This window comes from Canis lupus, chromosome 20 (genome assembly GCF_003254725.2).
Source record: "Canis lupus dingo isolate Sandy chromosome 20, ASM325472v2, whole genome shotgun sequence".
NCBI lineage: Eukaryota > Metazoa > Chordata > Mammalia > Carnivora > Canidae > Canis > Canis lupus.
The window spans coordinates 11,247,959-11,260,913 of record NC_064262.1 but is presented as its reverse complement, the minus strand read 5'-3'; the positions used below and the strand labels follow the sequence as shown (position 1 = coordinate 11,260,913).

Below are 12,955 nucleotides of genomic sequence, written 5' to 3'. Positions count from 1 at the left end.
GTGGGTGCAGGCGCGCGCCGGAGGCTGCCAGCGTGGGAGCGGAGAAGCAGCTCACGCCTGGCCTGCGACCTGCAATCCCTAGATTCCCCGGGGACCGCGAAACTCCCAGTCGGAGGCACTCCCGGCTTAGCCGCCCACCCATCCCCCCCACCTCAGCACGCAACCCCTCCCTGCGTGATGATGCAAACCAGTGGGGAGGGCGGGCGCTGGGAAGGGTGGGGAGAGTCGGGGAGCTCGCGAGGGAGGGGGGAGGGAGTGGGAGGAGGAGGAGAGGGAGCCGAGCGACCATTTAAAGCGATAGCAATCCTTGCCCTCTCCCCAGTGCTGGGCTGTTGGAGAGCGCGAGCGGCAAGCCGGGGAGCGCGAGCGCGGCGCGCCGGCCGGCGAACCCGGGAGCGCACGGAGCCCCGATCTGGCAGGCGCCGCGGGACCCCCGGTCCTCTCCCGCCGCCCCTCCCCGGGGGCCCCCACCCTCCGCGCCTGCAGGAGCCTCGGGGCTTCCCGGGAGGACCTCACCCCGAGGGGCCCGGACCCCGGCGAGCCCGCCACCGTCCCCTCCAGCGCCGCCGCCGCCGCGGGAGCAGCATGGTCCAGCTGGGGAAGCTGCTCCGCGTCCTGACTTTGATGAAGTTCCCCTGCTGCGTGCTGGAGGTGCTCCTGTGCGCGCTGGCGGCGGCGGCGCGCGGCCAGGAGATGTACGCCCCGCACTCCATCCGGATCGAGGGGGACGTCACCCTCGGGGGGCTGTTCCCGGTGCACGCCAAGGGTCCTAGCGGAGTGCCCTGCGGCGACATCAAGAGGGAGAACGGGATCCACAGGCTGGAAGCGATGCTCTACGCCCTGGACCAGATCAACAGCGATCCCAACCTGCTGCCCAACGTGACGCTGGGCGCGCGGATCCTGGACACTTGTTCCAGGGACACTTACGCGCTCGAACAGTCGCTCACTTTCGTCCAGGCGCTCATCCAGAAGGACACCTCCGACGTGCGCTGCACCAACGGCGAGCCTCCGGTTTTCGTCAAGCCCGAGAAAGTAGTTGGAGTGATTGGGGCTTCGGGGAGTTCGGTCTCCATCATGGTAGCCAACATCCTGAGGCTCTTTCAGGTAGGGAGGCGCTCCCCCCGGGGCAGAGCGCGCCTTAGCTCCCCGAGCACTTGATCCTAAAAGCTGGCTGGGACTCCAGGGGTGCGGGGTCAGGTCAGCCTTCGCGCATTTCCACCCTGGAGATCCGGCGAATCCCTCCCACCCCACCCGAGGAGGTGCCTTCCCCGCTCGGTTCATTTCCCTTCCGTCTCTCCCCTGTCCGCGCTCCACTCCATCCGGCTTGGCATCCTGGATTTATGGCCCCATTTACAAGAAGCAATCTGCGAAAAACAAGGCGATGATTTAAATGGGTTTGCATTAGAGTGAAATATGGTCCAAAAAACCAGGCTTGTAAAAGTGCCAGGCTCCTGTGAGAGCCGGCTGGGCTCATGGAATATGAAAGATGAGAAGACGCCTCGAAACTGGGCATTTCTCAACTCCCCAGCTTCCCAGCCCCAAGCCGCCCCGCAAGCCGCAGCTCCCTTGGAAAATTTCGAGAAGAGCTTAGGGAGGCACAGCTTAAACCGAGGGCTAGGTCTTCGCCTTCGTGTGTGGATGCTAATTGCCCATCTCCCTCGGGTTGGATCCCCCGACCTGTGTAGCCCGTCTCCGCGAGGGCGCGGGGCGAAAGGCACGGGGACGCTCCCCAAGCGGGGAGGTGCCACCGCAGCCGTGACCCCCGGGGGATTTGCTCTGGGCACTTGTTTGCACCGTCTAAATTGCATTTGCAGTCCGGCCGCCGGCAGGAGCTGGGCGATCAGCTTTCTACTCCTGCCACTTCAGAGCCCAGAGATGAGCTCATGCTAACTGCGAAACAAAATCGCTTTCGCTGCCTCCAGCCCCCGCCCATCCTTTCCCACGACCTCCCGAACGCAGCCCCCCAGCCCCCAAACGCCGCTCCGCGGACGATTCCCGGAGCCTGGCGAGAAGGCGCCCGGAGGGAGGCTCTGGGGTGCGCGGAGCAATGCCGGCGGCCCCCCGGCTCCGGGCGCCAGAGGGCAACGGCGAAAATGGGAGGAAGGCGGATCCGGGGCGGCTGAGCGGTGGGTTCTACTGCAGTGCTCGCTCTCCGCCTGCTCCTGCCTTCCGAGCCCCGGGGCTCCTCTGCTGCATTGGGTACAAAGGGGCGGATTTGGGATTTTAAGAAATCGAGTCACAGGGTCTGTGTGATCGTGGGTTCCCTTGTCCTTATTTCTCCCGTCTTTCTCGTTCTTCCTTGTTTTTCTCTTTTTCTCTCCCTCTCTTTCAATTTCTGCTTCTTTTCTCCCTGTCTCCCCCCCCCCCCGCACCCTCAAGTTTTTTGTTCATCTGTGGCTTGAGATGGTCTTTTCCTAATGCACAGCTCTCCCCTTTCCTGATCGTGCCCAAACTCGATTAATCCCTTCTTCAGATGGGCTAGCTAACCCTGGTGCCCTGATGCTCCCCACATCTAAAGAACTGGCTCCCTTCTGGTTGCTTTCCCTAAGGGTGTTGGGTTTCTGCAGGGGATTCCTTGCGAGATTCGGGCTGTCACCACCTCAGCCCCCAGGAGTGTGAAGTTTGTGTGTGCACCAAGAGAGGTGTCTGCTCAAGGCTGCAGCCTGGTATGGCCCCTCTGATCTTCTGAGCACCCCTAACCCTTCTTAAGTGTGCCATCCTGGGACTCGCTAGATATTTGCAAACCCGCAAATGCTTTGGGGGCACCCTTAATTCCGAGATGATGCTTTGGGAAGAGGCTGGATTAATGTAAGCAAAACCCAGAAGCGTTTCCTTCTTGTCTGTGCTTAAAGCGAGGCAACTTCAGAGGGCAGTGCTGCAGGAGAAAGTGGGAGCAGAGATGACCTGAGAACCACTGGGGTGACTCACAGCCCTGTGAGCCCTGAGCCCTGGGGGTTGAAGGCACATTTGGTGTTTCACATTTTTAAATTATTTTGGTGTGGGTTTCTCCTTCACTCAGCACACAGGCAGTGCTGCAGATGGGCCTGTTGGAAAAAAGAGTGAAATGCTAAAGTCAGGAGGAGAGGGATCGCAAGCTCGGCTGAAGGACTGAGTTTGCTGGAAAAGATTCCAGGGGGAGCTGATTCTTCCTCTGGTGTGTGAACCTGAGGCTCTTGTGAGAAGAACGGGAAATGGCTTGCCTTATGCTTAGTTCCCCCGTTCCCTGGGCTGGGAAGGAAAGGAAGCGAATGCCAGTGTTAGCAGTGTGGGTTGGGACCAAAACCATTCAGAGAAAACACTGTCATTTTCCTCTAATTTGCAAATTGCAGCTATTCATGTTGGATTGAACAGCTGAGGGAAAAAGAGCCCCCAGTTCTCACCTGCATTTATGGAGAAGAGGCTGGTGGCAGGAGGAATGCACCAACTTGTAGCTTGTGCTGTGAGCTGGGTAAAACTGTTGGTGTGGGCATCCTGCTCAACCATTGCCCAGATAGATAGATAGATAGATAGATAGATAGATAGGTAGACAGATAGAGATTCCAATAGCCTCAACCTTTTTTTTTTTTTTTTGCACGTGATGATAGGAGCTCCTGGCATGCCAGTCTAATCCCCAGTTTCCAAGCCTCTATAAGCCTGCAAAATGAATAGAGAGAATAGTGGTACACAGACCCATTGTTCAAAGGCACAATCAATTTAGAGAGAAAGCGGGAAAGAACGGTAGGTGACTCTTCTCTGGGATTGCAGGGTTCAGCTCAATTAAGATTGTCCTATATAAAAGAAGCTTCTCTAAATGATTGAATTCTGAGCTCTCCAGAGAATTGAGTTTTCTTTTCCCAGGCCCTGTAGGTTGCTGCGGGGACCATGCCAAAGCTATCATTTGAGATAAAAATTTATTGTGAGATAAGCTTCTAGGCTGGGTGAAGGAATACTTGGTGACTTAAATGGGGGAGTGCTCCACACTTTGATGGGGTGGAACAGCAAAGAGTAAAGAAACAGTGATAAATGTAGCTTATGCTGTTGTTGCCAGCACAAACTGAAATGAAGTTCTTTCCTGAGAATTAGGATCTGGGCAAGAATGACTCCTCAGATGTAAATAGTGCCTATGACTTTGAATTTTCATTTGCCTGCTGGCGTAGAAGACCAAAGCTATGAACTGAGCAAGTCCTCTCCACCCACCCCCCCTTCTTCTGTATCACACTGAATTGATTAGTAAGTGACATGTCAGAGGATAGGAATGATGTCCATTGGGTCTTTCAAATCTAGGAATTTGAGGCTAATGAAATTAGTGTGTGGCCAGGGCTCTGCCAACTAGAATTAAGTCACTGCAACCACCCTGCAATGCATTTTTAGCCTCAAAGAAGCATCAGGGAGAATTTCTGGAGATTTGTTTCTGAGCCTGTACAAAATAATACTCTCCTAATGCTAAGAAAGATTAAATGTAAATTAATTTTGACTATGAGTAACGTATTTAAAAAATAATCACAGAGTGGGGATGGCTTAAAGTGGAGAGCTTATATAATGTGGTGTCCAAAGGATAAATCTCCCCTGACCACGGTTTTATGAGCTATAAGTAAGATATATTAGAGTGGAAAGTAATGGTCATGTTTTTATTCAGGGCTTCTCTGTTACTGACTTGAGAGCAAACACTCTGAGCGTATAAATTACTCTTGCTACATCCTGACTCTGAATGAACAATATTTCATGGCCAGTGACATGGTGTAAGCTATGGACTTGGAATTGAATGGTGTCTGTTTCAGTTGCTTTGTTTCTTCAAAAGCAACTAGATGGGAAAAGTAGCCAACTTGACTCTTGTTGGGGCATATTGCAAATCTACACCTGTGGACCTTGTACCATCAGTGAAATACATTTGTAAATTTCTAAATGTTGTCCTTCTGTTCATTGAAGCTTGAATATAATCTCCAACTTTGGGGGCATTTTAGATATATGGGCCTAGTTTTTTTTCTATCTTTCTTTTGCTCCTTCTCTTCTCTCCTTTTATCTTATGTAATTGGATAGAACTGGGCACCTAGAATGGTGTGGTATTACTATAGTGGGGCCTTTTTTTAAAAAAACCACTCTAACCTACTCTTTTCAAAATTTCATAAATACAGGTGTCAGTGCCATTTGGAATAGGCTCTATAACAATCTCTGCCTCCACATTTACTGTGTTTCAGGAAATTTACCTAACAGATGGTGAGTGGGCAATTTTTAAAGGGGCATTTTTGAAAAGAGCAGAGAGGGAAGGAATAGAGACAGGCACATACTATATTTGAAGATACCTCTACATGTATATTTTATGATACTTGCCCATGATATAAAGATGTCTTTAGGGATTTTTCTCTTCAAATATAATAATGGATGCCTTTGCTTCAATTCCATAAGCATTGAGAGGATATTGAATCATAAATGCACCATTTCCTGCATATATGGGTTGTGTCATGGGCTTAAAAGCCCATAGCTGAATGACACAAAGTACACGCCAATCTCAATCCTGCCATTAGTTAGCTCTGTTACCCTGCATAAGTCACTTAATTTTTCCATGTCTCAATTACCTCACCTGATTTTTTTTTCTTTAAAAACAAATGTAGTTTCTAAGTCTTTAACCTTTTTGGGTCATAATTTGCTTGGAGAAAACCCGCTGTTGTCCAAAATCCATTTCCAGCTGCCACTTTGAACTTTGAGTGAGTTTGAGGTACTTTTAAAGAATGTTTTCACACAGGTATCTTAGTTAATACCAGTGTAGCTGATTTCCCATATTCAGATTTTTTCCCCTTGTTGTTTTGCCAGTGTGTTCCTTAGTCATGTATATCAAGGCTGGTATGGAGAAAAATGACCTCCTGGGTTAGCTTACTACATGGTCATAAGACACCAGGCAGGGAGCTAGAACTGTGGTGTTTATAGTAGCAGACCTTAACTTTCATTATCCAGTGTTCTGTCCCATTTCATCTTGCAAAAACACCAGACCTTCCCTTGGAAAACTGCCAGATAATGACTTTTGCCTCCTCCCTGGCCCCAGGGATGAAATTCCTGACTGAACTCAAGCAAAGCAGGTGATGACTTCAGGTGTACACTTTTGACTTTGATTAGACCTATCAGAATCTTCCCCAGGACTTTTTGTCAGAGGAAAATGGGAAAATTGACTCTTCTCTCTGGAATTTCAAAGCTGGGGTGATATGACTCTGGGACTCCCAGTGGCCATCCAACCTAAGACTTTCTGTAGAATAAACTCATACAGAGACAAGCAAGGTTGAGTGATGGAGACAAAGCCAGAGCCCTGATGATAAGTCTCAAATCCAGCTATATCTGAATATAGCTGTGTCCCTGAATTTCCAGTACTTGTTCTTAATATAAAGTAATTAATAAAAATTTCTTCTACTATTTTGAGTTTTGTTTCAAGCCACGTGCAATTAAAAGCCTCCTAGCAGATCAAGTGATTTCTTCTGTTAATGTAAGATTTGCTGATTGGTATTCATTAAGTAAAAAATTAAACATGATACTTCCTTTACTTTAAATATAATCCTTCTAGCCTAGGTCTGGGATATTCAGAACTCTGCATTCTTCTCCACTCTTCCCAACATTTGCTGTATTAACTTTAAGCATTCATTATCACAACCTGATGCGGTTGAGAGATAAGGTGAACACTTCTGACGTAGAGTGCAGCATAGAGGCCTCCTATTTGGAAGCTTTAGAACCATACTTGGTTCCCTTCATTAAAGCAAATCTTTTGTTGATGTCTCCAGGGCAGAGAAGCATTTTGCTGGCATAATGGAGTTCAAAGTACATTAAGCTCCCAGGTCACTCTACAGTAAGCATCAAGCCTAACTACTTATCTCCTTATACTTCAAGTAGGCAAAAAAGAACAGTCGGAAACACATTTTCCCAGCAACTAAATTGCATATGTGATTACTGTTTAGAGGACAGTTATGCAACCTATAGTCACTCTAATTAATTCATGGACCTTTTGTCATTCAGCACAGTAAATATATGTGTTTTATGCACTTAATAAAAGCAAACCCAAATCTTTCTATGGGTAAATATCTGAGAAAAACATTGCGCCAGCCCTTACTATGATGGCATTTCCATGTTTGACAAGTAACCTCCTTTCAATTATCCTTACTGCTACATGTTTGCTGGATCAAGTTATTAGATTATAAGGTCAAAAATAAAATAATATGAAGTTACAATAATATAGGATACATATCTCGTTTTGTGAGAACAGAAGTCCTCATTTCTTTTCAATAACAGTAGTGACCACAGTAATAACGTGATCTTTGCTATGAGCCATTATGCCAAGCACTATAAATATTTCATCTTATTTACTTCTTAAAGTAGTTCTGTAAAGGGCATGTTATCATCCCCACGTATAACTGAAGAAAGTGATTCTCATAGCCCCAAGTCACATAGCTGGTAAGTGGTAAAGTCTAGATTCATGCAGAGATTTGCCTGAGAGTACCCTGTGTTGTTAACCACTATGCATGCATGCTCAGTTATTGCACAAATGCAGAAATACTTAAAATAATTACAGATTTGCCTGCCCTTGAAATTGTAGTGGTTTGAGGACGTCAGAGTTGCTGATTCCTTAGCCACATCTATTTCCAGAAAGAAATAATATTTTATTTTGGTTCTGCAATGAGATTAATTCTGTAGGTGTGTTGAAACTTGAGCACACAAATCCTCACCTCCAAGTAAAAGATACTTGTTTTCTGTTATTCAACAGGTAGCCCCAAATGTAGGCAATAAATACATAGTAGGCTTTTCTCTCAAATAAATAAGAAAATATGCTTCTTCTTGTCTTGATTCAGTATCCATCATTATGGATTATGATGGCTCTTCTTCCTGAACTTTATTTCATTCACTCCACATTTTCTACAAACCTCAAGTGGGGAAATCCATCATTCAAATATATGTGCAAAGTGAGAGGACTATATTAATACAATTGCTGAAAGTCAAGTTGATAGAGCACGGGAAATACATCCTAATAAAGCAACATTAATGTTTGTGTGGGCCGTGGAGTGAGGGGTAGGAGAATTTTCAGTTTAATGGATTATTTTGCCTCTTGCTATAAAAGTGCTGCAGCTAAATAGTTTTATAATTGGTCATTTACAGAACTCTCCATCTCTGGGTGTTGTGCTCTCTCCATTCTGCGGCTGCCAATTCTTTCTCTTGTTCCAGTTGGAAGATAGAAACGAAGCCACTTCAAAGGCTCAGCCTGCTTTTCTGCATTATTGTTTAGATGAAAATATTTCCATTTGTTAAAGTACTACTTAAACATTTTTGTCATGTTTTAAACTTGACTGTGTTCTGAATGTATTAGCACAGGCAGACAAAATGTGGGATGTTTTCTTGGAGAAAACATACTTTTATCAAAGGAATCATCAGAATTTTCATGTAGGGGTTAAGAATAAGATTCTCGAGTTAGGTCTGAATTTAAATTCATACTTGCCACTTATTACCAGTCTCACCTTGATCAAACAGGTACTACACCTCTCATCGATTTTGTTATGTTTGAAATGGGAATGATACAAGTGTACTTGTCTGATAAAGTAATTATAAAGATTGCACAAAATATGCATGGAAATATTTTAGCACTGAGTTTAGCAAGTGGTGAGTGTTCGATACATTTAAAAGATCTTATTTTATTAGCATTATGTTATTATTAAGTAACACTATTCTTAACGTCACTATTGCTAAATTTACTGTAAAATTACCATAATAATCTGTGCTGAACTTCACTCTTTCTGTTTTTGTTTAAATGGATAATATTAGGAGCACCTGGGTGGCTCAGTAGGTTGAGCATCGGACTCGATTTCAGCTGGGGTCATGATCTCAGGGTCCTGGCACCCCTGGGTGGTAGGATCCAGCCCCATGTTAGACAGTCTGCTCAGACTGGAGTCCTCTGGTCCTTTTCCCTCCCTCTCGGCTCCTCCCCCAGGCACTTGAGTTCAGCGTGCTTGAGCTCTCTAAAATAAATAAACAAAATCTTGTTTTAAAAAATGGAAACTGTCACACAGATTGAGAGAGAATGCTTTAATGATAGTATTCAGTGAAATGAGAATTTCTATGGCACTGATTAAGGTGAATCAGGAATGCCATGGACTTTGTGACATGAAGATACCAGACAGGCTCAGAGCAGTGGGCTTTGAGGTTAGCCAGCCCCAAGTTTGAAGTCCACTGTGACCCTTCTCTAGCTGTAGAACATTGAGGAACTTAAACTTTTTGAACTTGACTACTTGTTTCCTCAGAAATACTTATTAAACATCCTTCTTCTGCATTATTCTACGTGGTTGGACATATCAGTGATGAAAATAGGCAAAGCTTTCTCTCTCCCTTTCTCTCCCCACTCTGTCCTTCCTCCTCTAGCCTCTTCCCTTCCTCCTATCTTTACTATTCTCTCAGCTTATACTCTCGTGTGGAAACAGAAGGATGGTATTAATGAGTCCTAGAGTATGTTAGAAGTTGAGGAGCCCTACGAGATAAGGAAAAGAATGGGAAGCATGCTGAAGAGTGTTGGTTTGGCAAAGTGTTGGTTTGGGAGTGCTGAGGAGTGTACAGGTGGTTCTATTTTTAACTACAGTAGTTGGGGTGGATTTCATAAGGTAGCATTTGAGCAGAGACTTGAAGTGAGGGAATTGTCAGAATGGATTAGGGGGAGATCACTCCCTGCAAGCGGGAACAACCAGTGCCAGAACTCTAAGGCAGAAATATGCCTGGCAGGTTAGAGAAATATCAAGGATGCTACTATGGCTGAGTAAGTCAGGAAGAGAAAGGGTCGGGGCAGTGGGAGGGCTTGAGGTCAGAGATAGGTTGGGGCTGATAGATAAGTCCTTGGAAGCCATCACATGCGTTTTGTCTTACCTTAAGTGTAGGCAGTGTGCTAGGATTCTAGCAGAGGTTGGGCATGATCTGTCTCTTGGTTTAAAAGAATTAATTTTCGGGGCATCTGGGTGGCTCAGTGGTTGATCCCAGGGTCCTGGGATTGAGTTCTGCATCAGGCTCCCCAACGGGGAGCCTGCTTCTCCCTCTGCCTATGTCTCTGGCTCTCTCTATGTGTCTCTCATGAATAAATAAATGAAATCTTTTTAAAAATAATTAATTTTCTCTGTAGTATTAAGGATGAGGGAAAGAGAGGAATCAGGAATGATCTCAGAGAGTGATTACAGGTGTCTCTGAGATGGTTGTTGATAGCTTGTGCAGCAGATGCTTCAAGAAGTGATACATTTGGAAGCTTGTGACAGTATTTCCAGGTGAATTGAATGGGAGATGTGAAAGGAAGAAAGGAGATAAGGTGAATTCAAGATGCGGGGCCTGAGCAACTGAAAAGATGGGCTTACTATCATTCCAGATGGAAAAGGTTTGGAGTGGAGCACATCTGGGGAATTAAATATCAGATTTGGAGGTATAGGGTTTGAGAATTTTTTTTGACATCCAAGCAGAGATGTTGAGTGCACAGTTGGAAATATAAGTCTGCAGTTATGAAGAAAGGTCTAGAGTAGTGATATATTTTTATAAAATGGAGATATTAAGAATAATTATATGCAAGTGTTCTTTTAAGGTGCAATGAGATAATACAATTAATGTTGTGTATTCCAAAAACATGTAATAATTACTAGCTAAAGACAATTATCTGAAATGAAAGTAAATCCTATAGTTTGTTTTCACAGTAAAACTGAACAAAATGATGTCACAATTATTTTAACAGTATTTGTGACAATTATGTTAAGTCAAGACACCATAACTACAAACATCCTGATACTGTAGTGGTAACTATATTTTGTAAGGTGTAAGTTAGCTGTGATAGAGTATTTCTTTAATTAAAAGTAATTTTGAAGTACCTAGTTCAGTGCAATTTTATATATAATATAAAACTCAGTTGAGAATTTGCATCACTGATACACTTTTGTCCCTTGAACAATGTGGGGTTAAAGGCACCGACCCCTGCACAATAGTAAATCCACATATAGCTTTTGAGTTCCCCAAAACTTAACTAATAGTCTACCATTGACCTGAAGACTGATAACGTAGACATTTGGTTAACACGTGTTTTATATGTCATATGGATTATATACTATACTCTTACAATAAAGTAAACTAAAGAAAATGAAATATAGTGAATATCATAAGAAAGAAAAAAGACATTTACAGTACTATGCTGTGTTTACTGACAAACTCCACGTATAAGTGGACCCAGATATTCACACCTGTGTTGTTCAAGGGTCAATTATACATGAGAGTTTCAGCAATGGCCCAGGTATTCAGGGAAAAATAATGGGCTTGTCTTATAATGTCCTTTTGGGTACCTACTTTGAACAATGTCACCAGGTATTTCACATCTTCCATTCACTTTGCAATCGAAAACATGGAGGGGAAATTTTTATCTTACTGATTTCGAGGTCCCTGTAGGCTTTTGGCAAATCCTTTAACAGCCTTTGTAGCTTAACCAAAATTCTGTTCCTTATTCATTTGACTGATCTAAGCATGTCCTTTTACTAAAAAATGCATGGCCATGTTGTCTCTACACATCTATAATTGTATTTTAACACTGTCATTATGTAAGCTATATTTTAATTGTAATTATAACAAATTTTATATAAACACACATCCGTTTCTAGTGTTCAGGGGGAGAGCAGCATGTAGTAAATTTTATCAAAATATAGCATCTGAAGAACAGAACAGAGGGTAATTGTGTAATTCTGTATTCACTATAATTAAGTTCAGTGGAGTTGGCATAATAGAATTAAGATGAAAAAACAAAACAAAACAAAACATTGAGGCACCATGGCTCCCTGTCATAACACACCCTTTTCACATCAGAGAACATACACTAAGCATCTTTCTCTACAGAAATGGAGAGAGTAAGAGGTTAAAAGATGAATGGCAGACACTAAAGCGTAGGATTATGAAAAGCAACATGGAAACAACATATTGCTTGTAGATTTGGTAAGGGGGAAAATCTACTAGTGTGTATGTCTACTGAGACCACATTTTCTGGAACAATTAAACCCTATGTCAAATATGCAGTCTTACCTTCCTTGTACATTGGGATGTACACTCAAATCTTTGTGTCCTGTTTTTTGAATGGTTGAGAAGATCTTCACAAGAACTGTATCTCATGAGCAAAATACATTGTTTTGAAATGACTGTCAGCTGTCACATTCCAGGTTTGCTGGCTCTTTGTCTCTGTCTTACTCAAGTTTACAGTTTGGAAGTGAGTTATGGGAAAGATCATTGGAATTTTTATATCTTCAGGAGGCTGTATAGCATAATGGTTAAAATTGCAGGCACTGGATATAGTTCACATTCCTGCTTTCCGCTTGCTAACTGTATATACTTGGTCAGTTAACGTGATTACCTGCACCTCAGTATACCCATCTACTGATGGGTGATGTTAATACTCTATCCTCTTAGGACTGTTTCCGAGATTAAATGAAGTTACCCACGCCAAGCACTTAACACAATGCCTAGAGCACAGCAAAGTCTATTTATCACCATCATCATCACCGTCACCACCAGGCCAGGTACTATCTCTTCTATGCATTATTCCATTATCTCCTGATCCCCACCATTCCTGTCATGTTTCCGTACAAGTGTAGGGTTGTGACAGAGCATTTGTTTCCAATGGTATCTGACCCTTAGTCATCAAGGTGGCTGGACTTGGAGATAGCATTCATTGCTGCTCGTTGAAACAATTCCTGTTTTTGAAAAGGAAAGCTGGATGCTGAGGCCAAGAATTTTCTCTTTTCTTCATCCAGGAGACTGAGAGAAATTTTCAGGCCTAGAAGAGGAAACATGCAAAAGGCAAAATGTTTAATTTCACACTTCAGTAATAATAAGTTAAACAGACTGAATTTGAACTCATTTCCCTTATGTACTAACTATGAGAATTTGGTGTTTTTGTAACTCCTGTGAGTTTACAGCTGATAAATATGTGACCTGCTGCATAGAGTTGTTGTAATAA

The 12,955-nt window shown here is 44.0% G+C and overlaps 1 protein-coding gene across 1 annotated transcript in view; it reads left to right on the top strand.

The window, feature by feature from the left end:
- Nucleotides 1-322: 322 nt before the first annotated feature.
- The window catches only part of GRM7 (glutamate metabotropic receptor 7), an 827,750-nt gene continuing 815,117 nt past the window's right edge, over nt 323-12,955 (top strand). Inside the window, 1 exon segment of the mRNA XM_025451007.3 lies at nt 323-1,104. Within this exon segment, the coding sequence (XP_025306792.1) occupies nt 586-1,104 (519 nt within the window). The 5' untranslated portion in view covers nt 323-585.